This window comes from Dendronephthya gigantea, unplaced genomic scaffold, assembly GCF_004324835.1.
Source record: "Dendronephthya gigantea isolate DGI-Jeju-01 unplaced genomic scaffold, DenGig_1.0 000037F, whole genome shotgun sequence".
Taxonomy (NCBI): domain Eukaryota; kingdom Metazoa; phylum Cnidaria; class Anthozoa; order Malacalcyonacea; family Nephtheidae; genus Dendronephthya; species Dendronephthya gigantea.
Window position 1 is genome coordinate 1212790 of NW_021163047.1, and position 10460 is coordinate 1223249.

The 10460-nt window shown below is 37.4% G+C and overlaps 1 protein-coding gene across 1 annotated transcript; it reads right to left on the reverse strand.

The window, feature by feature from the left end:
• Positions 1–2415: 2415 nt before the first annotated feature.
• On the reverse strand, positions 2416–5824 carry LOC114526111. Its single transcript, XM_028547613.1, has 6 exons — positions 5746–5824; positions 5254–5372; positions 4489–4729; positions 4280–4385; positions 3529–3697; positions 2416–2727 (listed from the first exon to the last, which is right to left on the reverse strand). Exons 1-6 carry the CDS (start codon positions 5822–5824, stop codon positions 2437–2439), a joined length of 1005 nt encoding a protein of 334 aa, XP_028403414.1. The 3' UTR covers positions 2416–2436.
• Positions 5825–10460: the final 4636 nt, after the last annotated feature.

A 10460-nucleotide genomic window follows, 5' to 3' on the forward strand; every position in this document is an offset into this window, starting at 1 on the left:
GTTTACATCAAATATTACGTAATAACATACTTTATCCTTTAACCCACCCGCCAACCTTCCCTGTGGGAGGAAACCGGAGTTTCCGGAGAAAACCTGGGACTTTCGGCAGAGCGTTGGCATACTCTTTTCACATGAGAAATTCAAGAGTCCTGATTGAGAATCGAACCCACGACTTAGAGGCGAAAAGCGATCATGCTAACCCCTGCGCGCCACCGAAGCCCCGTGAAGAAGACAGGCACACCTTATGCACAAAGTGAGAAGATTTTTTAGATCCACAAGGTGCAAGGGAAATTGCCTGGCGTAACAATGGCTTAAAGCACCGGGCGCAATCATTGCTTTGACGTAAGCCATATAAAATAAGATTAGAAAAAAATATGAGATGAATTGGAAGGAGATGATTGAAAACTCTGTAAAGAAAGTAAGGCCTTGCTGTTTGCCTTTTTCCAGTATAACGCGAAGCTTAAACTCCGTAAAATAATTTTTTGTCAGTATTGCTGATGAATAAGTTTTTATCAACTCTTTTAATTTGTCGTGTAATTTTGCAGTTTGAATTTTCAATGTATTGAGTGCATGTTGGCTAACACAAGCTTTAATACGCGTGGGAGCTGTTTACAGGCCGGTTACGACAATTTGGATACAAGTAGTGATATATAAGTGAAAGAAGATATTTAAAGTGGAAGTCAAGTCCGTTTAGCGCCAGAGGTTCTGCCCATAGATTTAGCTCATAACAATTGAGGGACCTCTGATGTGAAAATTGCCTAAATTTTGCATGTTTCTTAGTTTTTCTTAACATAAACTCTAGTTTCATATTAATTTAGAAGTGTAACGAACTTAAATAGTGTTAGATATTCACAATAGCGTAGCCAACCTGTCGATTTGTTCCGCTATGCTAATATTTTAACGATCACTGACTGTGAAAACAATAAATTTCTAAAGACAAGAATAATTATAATAACTCGAAATTTTCATAGCGGGACAAAATCGTCAGGCTGGTTACGCCACTGGATATTCAGACAGCATATCGTATTTTAAAAAATAGTGAAGTTCAAAATGTAAACAAACAGTTTGTTTACATACGGACTTGATTTCCACATTAACAAATACAAATTATTCCTCCTCTGCGAGTAATTTTCATCTAATTTTGTCACGAAATTTTGCGGAGCAATTAAAATATCAAAATAGTAAAATTTTGTCCCATTTTCCCCTGTAATTTGATTGGTGGATAGTTACACTGATATACTAAATCTGATTGGTTATTGTGGTGCAGAGCTTCAAGCTTATTGGCTTATAAATGATGTGATTGATGCTCAAAAATAGTATGATGTGGGAATTGACTAGACTATATTTAACCAATCATATTGCATGAAAAACTTTTAAATTTCAAAATGAAAATAATAAAGGATTCACTCATACCATTCATACGTAATTTCATACATGCACAGATGTGGAGGAGAACTCTCGATATTTTACCACGAAAGCTTGATCGATTTTCAACGAAACTTTGCATACTTATTGTGATGAGTGGCGAAAGTTCAAACGAGTTAGTCGCTCGTTATGCCACCTGGCCTTGAACAATAAATATTCACGATGTAAAGAAACGAGGAGCGACGAGTGTTGCTTAAAACATTCCGGGTGCAAAAATCCAGTAACTCGAATCGATGCAATTTATCAACTTATGTTATAAATTACGAGCATTCAATTCAACACAAATATAATTTGGAAGTTTTATTCCATAAATAGAGCTAAGAGGTTAGGAAGAAACGACGCTGTGTTGTTTATGTATTGATAGATCTCTTACACGAATGTATAATGTGTCGATACCAAATCGATACTCTGATATTCTGCAGAGAAGAGACATGGTGTTTTTTACCGAACCCTGTAATACTTTGCAGAGCAACTAAAATTATAATTTAATAATGACCATATCACGTACGGCTAACGTAATTTGAGTACTTTGAGTAATTTCCTGTTTGATCAAAGGTAATGTTTAACCTAGTACTTTATATTTTTATTGGCATAAGTCAAAACGTTGGGACAAATGTCTGGTTGCTTAGCATTATCTATCTAACTTTGCACAATTCTTGGATCCCTAGTCTAAATATGCCTTCATGTTAGGACAAACTTTGTGGGTAGGTGCGACTTCCCCCTCTCAGCACCCGTTAGATACGCCCTTAAGTTTAATGACACTGCATGCTAATTTATATTAGATCACTAGCTAAGGGTGTCGTTTTGTATAGTCATTGTAGTAACGTGCCGAAACAAAAAGAAACGAAGCCAAGTGCCATATAACAAATATAATATAAGACTAAAATACAAAATGGCGCCGCCCTCTTTTTATACCTACCCCAGCATGCATTGCGGTAATCAAAGCACAGTATGTCGTACACTACAGTCATAACACTGTCTGAGTTATATATTAAAAGCGTCACAGAAATGTTATATGGCAGAATTAGGAGGTAAATACGACCAATGTAGATTCACAGCCGTAGTTGATCCCCACCAGTTCGTGATAGTTTTCTTATCTTGAAGATTATTGATATCTGATCTACGATGAAGTTTACCATCTTTGACTTGAAACAATGGTGTGTTGTTTTTCTCACTCACGTCCACAAATGGTAAGAGATCAGTGACTGCACTTGGATCTATTTTCTCGTCAGGGTTTTTGTACGCTTTGACTACTTGGTCAACGGATGCTTGTGCTGCTTCCACAGCAATTTTGAAATTTTTCTTAAGAAAACATATACAATCTTTTTTGGATCATTTTGTCAATGTAATCCACAAATATATCAATAGATAAAACTAATGTAAATATTTATATATTTGTATTATATACCAAATGCATGAAATATTGCAAAATGTGATTAGAAATTGTAAAGTGCAATTAAACCTGTAAAATTAACTATTGGTTCGTGTCCCCCGGCCCCCGGGAGCATAATGCATGGAGTATGGACGACTAAACTCAGTCATTTGGCAAATAAACAGGTAAAACATTTGTTAGTTATAAAATGAATACATAATTTTAGTTTATCATTTTGCTACTGTAATGAGGTAAAATGCATAAACATGTGCAAAACACTGGTGTAGTTCTGGTGTGGTACATATGTCTTGAGACTCCTGTCATTTAAGACTAACTTGACAAGACACCTCCCTAATGTGCACCCCTGCAGGACCTACAAGGAAAATTTGATGGAGGTGTTCCGGGGTGATAGCGACACCTAGAATTGGCTAATGCGTCATGTATTAACGAAAATGCTTTGTCAATTTTTAATTTGAGTAAACTGTTGAATTCATTTTTGTGAACTCAATGAAAATTGCACCTGGTTTTGCCACAGAATTAAACTATAATAGGGCAATGTAGTAAGTTGTCATTAGAAATATACAATCAAAGGAAGAGTATTCAGTGGTTTGGCGAGAAGAAATTAATTGAGTAGCCTTGCGCGGTGTATTTATACTGTATATTTTATCATGTTAAAAGCAATAGGTTTCAAAGCAATTAGCAAAGCACAAAATGAACATATGAGAGTTTACCTCATCCTTTGTGTTCATGAGCATTCCATCCCCATAAGCAATCCATTTATCTCCACGTAAGTTGGTAACACGAAGACCAAACTTGTTGTCTTCATCATGCATGTATTTACAAAGAAGATCTCCTGTTAAACTTGGTGTAATGTTCATTGGTAAAGCCACTCTCGGTGTTCTGAAATGTCGAGTGAAATCTCAGTTCATAAGGCAGCTATTGGTAGATATCATTGCTTGTTATATGGTAATTCTTGCTGTTCCCTTAATTGCATGTTCTAACTGCAGTTATCCTTGTTCTAACTGCAGGGCCGAAACTAGAACGATAATTGGGGGGGGTGTTTATTCATATATTCAGTTCTGCCCGACGGATTTCCATTGTGAGCTTTTGCACTTACAAAAGAAATCCGCAGGGCAGAACTGAATATATGAATAAACACCCCCCCCAATTATCGTTCTAGTTTCGGCCCTGTCTAACTGTATCATAAGGGAGCAATTGGTATAAATCTTAGCTTCTTATCTGCTATTGTTGCAGTTCTTTTATTCCCCTTTCATTGTTATAACTGTAGTCACCCTTGTTGTATCATTGTTCTAACTGTAGTTATCCTCATTGTTCTCCTGTAGTTATCTTTGTTCTAACTGTAATTATCATTGTTCGTTGTTACCACTGTTGTAAAGTTATTTGTATTTATTCGTGATTACTGGATACTTTGGGTTTCTTTAATCCCCGTTAAAATTTTTTAAATTAACGTATTTTTGTTACCTCATATGTCCACTTGAAAATGAATCGGTAAAGAAGTGAAGGGCAAACGCTTCAATTGAGTACGCCATATCAAGCAACTTTTCTCTTTCTTTTTCACTGCTATCTCCTAAAGAAAATGTAGTGAATTTTCTGACGTCTTGCTATTCCTTCAAGAGTATTTGCACGAATGTGAACGAGACAAAACTAATGCTGATGAGTAAAGTACCTACCTGCTTCTCTTGCTTTCTGAATAGAGTATTCGTGTCCAGCAAGATAGGCCATCTTAGCATGGGGTTGAAAGTGATCAAAGTTTTTTTCTCCAAGTGAAAGCATTCTCCCAGGAACAACGGGTATTCCACCTGCCCATATTCCGCCTGTGGCCTCGTCCCATTCTTTGTCAGTGTGATGACATCCTGCAGTTTTGCAAAGCATCTCGTCATGGATCATTTTTAGTAGTTTGTCCAGTTGCTCCTTGACGTATGAATGTTAGAATATACATGTATCACTTATCATTGAGCTTTGTTTTACAAATAACATAAGAAAACAGGAGTTTAAACTCGTTCGTAGCTACTCATTAATGATATATGCATAGACATATGTGTTAGCCTTTTCACGACACGATGACGAATCTTTAAGAGAATTTAAAGAAACATAACAGTATAAAATGCATTTTTATGAATTGGTGTACAATCTATGAGTAAAAATAGTCGCTGTTATTGAGAAATCTCACGATTTTGAAGTACTCTACCCTCAAAATGGCCGCATATTCGTCTTTGTGAGATCGTTTGGATCATATATCATAACTGTTACATGATATAGCTACAGTAAACGTCCCTATAGTGTTGGGGAATTTAATTTCTCTTTGTTCTTTCATTTTTCCTAGTCAACGGTATGGAGTGAAATATCTTAAACCTTATATTTTCCTTTGTATGGAGTTTCTGCGAACGTGGAGTACGCATTCTTGAATCTTTGTGTCACACCTGGATCAGGCTGACCTGGATTTTGCAATGATTGACAATGGGAGCATCTGGAATACCATAATAGTCCCCAGCAAGTGCGATGATATCCGCAAATTTCAGAGGTACTCCATTTGGAAGAGTAATTCTTTTCTTTCCTGTGTAAAATTGTGAAAACATTAAATTTACGGAAAGGTCTTGCTCAAAACTATGGGCAGCACACTTCTCTAAACATTTTTTCATCCTCCTAACACATTTCAAGCAGTTTTTTTTGACCCAGTCGTCTTCTCGAACAACACTCCAGCTCTCCTAAAGCTCTAGGGTTTTCTGTCTTATCGCACTGTTGCCTTCAGAGAAGATTGTTCAATCAACTACAATCTGCGATTCCTTAAACACCCACATGCACTCTCTACCGACATGATAAAATTCGTGAATGCGATATTATTGTAGACAAAGTATTTTTGTATTTAGTTCGAGTATAGAAAAAAATGGCTGGTTTTCTGATTGCAAATTTATCTTTTATAATCTTACCAATATCTAGTTGATATCCTATCGTTTCATGTTCACCAGTATCAAAGAAGGAATCAAGAGTAGGAATATTGTTTGCCATTTCTCCCTATATGCCAAATATTTAATAATTATGATTTATATAATACGCGATTCTTCACTCATTTTATATTGCTTAATTATAGGAGTCCTTCGGCGTCAACTACTGTCAGTACTGGTGAAAACCAAACCAGAGAAAGGCTGTACGATGAAGAAACGTTTCCATTAATGCTTACAATAAGTTATGAGTGACCAGGGTGGCCGACGGTGCTCGTGGTAGCACCCGTTGTCTAGGTGATGGTGACGACGAACGTTTCCGTCCACAAAGGAAAGGCAAAATGCGACTATCCGATTCGGATCGTGGCATCCCGCGTCGACATAAACTGGCGCTGGTTTTCAGCTTAGCAAGACACCTAATGCTGGGGAGTTGACGGCATTATCGAACCACGGTTGCAGGGCTAGTTGCACGATCAAGCGGATCTTTCAGGGACCGGCGCAGCAATACCGAAATTGGCAGCCCTGATATGAAACACTGATTCTTCACCTGAACGTTACCAAATCACATTGCTTCCGAAACAAGGCAACTGCACGAGTCTCGCTTGATCGCAATGGAAAGGCAAGATCGCGGTGACGCTATTTGGCAGCGTCATTTTAACACGATTTCCGACAACGTGATTCTGTTGCGGCATGTATTTAACTTGCCATGTATGAACCTGTTGAATATGAGGGTAGTATTATTCTGTGGGGGCGTTCAAGGACATCGTTTGCCTCACCGGAAGGCTCTTTTTACTCGCTAAAAAACTCTATAGACCGGTGCTGCCAATGGCGATAACAACGGCTTAGCAGCAAATTTGCTAGTTTAGGTTGCGTGTGGAAACCTCATTTCCCCGTCATCAGATCAGAAATGGCGACAGGCTTTCTGGCGTTCCTTGTGAGAGAATTATAGGCTGGTTTGACGACGCGGCTGCTGTGTGACCGGACAATGATGAATTGATGAGGTCGTTCTTTTGGGAGTAAGGCAGTTGTGCAAAGGGATCTGCAGACTGCGACTGCAAACGTAAGCATCGAGGCCTGCATCACAAGGCTGCAGACTGCAATCAACACTAAACTATGCGTAGGCGTCGAGGCCTGCATCACAAGGCTGCAGGGTCAAGCCGAACAAGAGGCTCACGCTCCACGTGTTCGACGTTCGCGCAGAAACAAACGGGGACGAGTCTAATTACCAGTCCCAGAGAGCGCATGTCCGTGGGCTGGGGTTACACGCGTAAAAACGCGCAAGTTGTAACAAGTCTGCAGCAGAGTTGATACAAGTCTGCTCACAAGCTTGCAACAAGACTTGTTTGCACTGCATGCTTACTGAAATTTGTTGTAACAAGTTTGGGACAGGCAGTTAATAACCTGTAGCAAGTCCCATGGCATTATCAGACTTGTTACAAGATTGTTCTTACAAGTCTTATCAGATATCATACAACAACATTGATACGAACTTGACAGCACATGCAAGATTGTTGCAATATTGTCACATCATGTTTGTACCAGACTTGTGGAACAGCCTTGTAGCAAGTTTAATTAAATATACTTTTTTCAGTTCCTTTGGAAATTTTTAGACGGTGAGTCATTTACACTATTTTCGACCAAGTGTTAATCAAATTATTAAAATCACAGCTACCAGAAAATATAATGAAAAAGCTGTGGACATATTTCAGCATGCTTTTCTTGCCCGATATCAGTTTATATATTTAAGATTTAATTGCACCTGTATACAAACGCTAAAGAAAATTAAGGTCTGTTCCCTTTCTTGCTCGCTTCCCAGTAAACTTTTGATATAGCGTACAGGGGTGCACAACAGAGACCTATTGCATGGTACCCCACGGTAAAAAAATCACAGTGCATCACGGTAAAATTTCAATGGTTATTTTTACCCCCAATTGCAAATTATCATTAATGAGTGTAAAAAGACGCTTAGTTAATTTCTGTCGTTTTCCATCTGATTTCTTGATGAATTGAAATATACAGCAATAACGTTTACCAGGTAGACGTGAATAAATAAATATTTGTTCAAATATTGTTGATAATTGCTTGCGAGAATGAGGTAACACCTATCAATTCATATAGAAAAAATAACATGCATCATCGCAAAAATGCCGGTGGAAAATTTTTTTCTTTCCGGCAATTATGTCATTTGTAGCTAATTACTAGTTATCATTGGCGTCAATCGTGCGTTAATCGAGGGGACCATAGTAATATATTCCGCTATGCCTGAAACATTTCTTTTCAAAACAACTTCACATTCAATAGAAATCAGCTTGGCATAACAGAATATAATTATGAATATGGTCCCCGAAATTAACGTTCGATTCTTGCGAATGCTAGGTTATTATTTAGCGGATTTATGCCGAGGTCTCTGCCATTGTATGTCCCTTTCACTTCAGAAATGCACGAAAATAGGGGCTGTTTTGATGGGTTTTCCACTGTTGCGTTTTTGTACGTACGTTTATAAGCTCGTAAAAGTTTAAATGATACTTATGAAAACGATTGAATAGAGGCATAGGGTTGGATTCTTTTGATGATTTCATGTGTTTTTTCTGGCTAAAATTAATTGTACAACAACTTCGAAGGTTTTAAGCTTTTACGTGCGTGCATGCAAAAAACGCGACAGTGGAAAGCAGCCCTCAAGGCAATGAATGACGTGGTGGAAATGCAAATCACATGCAACATTTAGATTTTATTAAGTCCCGCGACAACTATAGCAGCTTATATGTTTTGCCGAAAAAAATAAGATTGTAGTCAATGTGGTATGACACTAAATACTCCAATATCATCTAACATTAGATATTCCACACAACACCAAAGGGGAGTCATTATACAAGAAATTCACAGCTATCATTCCACCCTGGTCGAGCTACATTTTTAGCTTGCTCGTTAACAATAAGAATATACAGTTAATACAATAATTTTATATCCACTGTTTGAATATACTCACAGTTTGTATAATAATTTAAAGCCTCGCTTGAAAAGTGTCCTAAAATCTTGCAAAAGTTGATTGAAGATCCAAACATACATCGATCATTGTAAGCAAGATGACCCTTAAACCACTTTATTTGCAAATGAATTCTTGCTGGTATTTATGTGCAATTTTAATTAGCCTACTTACGAATACTCTGATGTACAAAAGCTCTTATGTGTACATTCGTAATTAATTCACTCCTTAACATCTATCAAAAGAAGAAAAGCGGGCTTTGGAAAAGTTCAATGCCATTCACCTTTTATATCGCACATGCTGATTAAGAAAAGCATGCACCAAATGAAATCATAGGCAACCCAGGAAGCATGCGAAGATTATATAATATATATATAGTATATAAACATGCATACATAATTTCGCATGCTTCCTCGGCTGCCATGATGAAATGAGATAATAATACAAATTTAAATTTTCATAGGTCACGCAAGTACTTCCCGTCACAGCACAATACATTATATTGTTTTAAAACTTAATTGGGAAACATTAACAATAACAAGAAAAATAATTAAGTAATTTAGCTAAAAGCCTTGTAGGTACACTACGTAAGTATTTAATACTGCAAAGCTTTCGGTCCGTTAACCCAGGCCTTCATCAGTGCAATTATCTGAATACACATTTACATCTGAAGTCACTTAAATATCACGTTAGTAATGATTTGCTAGCTGTTTCACTTACCAAGTAATTATGAAAAAGAAACAGTTCTAATTAATACGTGGGTCCTTGACAAGTATTTAGCTAGCAGACATTGAAATGAGCACGCCACGTAGTATTGAGTGGCTTACCCTCTTGGGCGATAGTTTGATGCTTTTAGATTTCAATAGATTCTCTCATTTTACGAGAGATGGTGTACTTCAGTATCATTCGCTAAAATGCTTGCATCTTTGCATTTAATGCGATGATCATAAGTTCACGCATGGTGAGCTACAGCAGACTTATCCAGTTTACCTTTCAGGTAATTGCACTGATAAAGGCCCGGGTTAACGGACCGAAAGCTTTGCAGTATTAAATACTTACGTGGTGTACCTACAAGCTAAATTACTTATCGACTGTCACCATGCAAACATACAAGAATATTACACCTAAAAGGAAAGGGGGAACCGGACAGGAAAAGCCCATGCTAGGCACCCCCCTTATAAACATTAAAATTACAATTACAATTATTTACATTACATTATATAACTATTGTTGAGGTAATAAAAGCTTGATTTGCGCAATAATGCGTTGAAGTTCATCGGCGAACATGAAGCAACTAAAGCCCCATAATTACATTATACACATTGTTATACACATTATTCGACTGAAATTATCGCAATGGAATTAAACATTAGGATTAGGGGAAGATTAAAATCAATGAGCTTTTAGAATTTTACAGGCCCTGTTTAATTCTGAAAGCTCACTCACACTCAAACTCATTGACAGAGTCAAAGGCGTAAGTGTTCAGTTAAGCTTTAATGTTTAAAAAAAATTTAATAATTTCGATTAACGGAAAATCATGCAACCCTCGACCCTCGACTTAGTACCCTCGCTCCTTGAACAAAACCTAAACTCCATACTTTTTAACGCGATTGTGTTTACCTTATGTTATAACATACCTTATACGCGCCCCCTCTCAAATTAGACGTCTAGCTCATCTTGATAAAGGTATGTGGATAAAGGGGAGAAAAATATACATATA

Excerpts from the sequence above, each read along its gene's own strand:
- LOC114526111 (XM_028547613.1), bottom strand. The coding sequence starts at position 5,824 with ATGGCAAACAATATTCCTACTCTTGATTCCTTCTTTGATACTGGTGAA. Across the intron at positions 5,373-5,745 it reads AGGATATCAACTAGATATTG|GAAAGAAAAGAATTACTCTT; the intron begins GTAAGATTATAA and ends AATTTTACACAG. Across the intron at positions 4,730-5,253 it reads TCAATCATTGCAAAATCCAG|GAGCAACTGGACAAACTACT; the intron begins GTCAGCCTGATC and ends TCATACGTCAAG.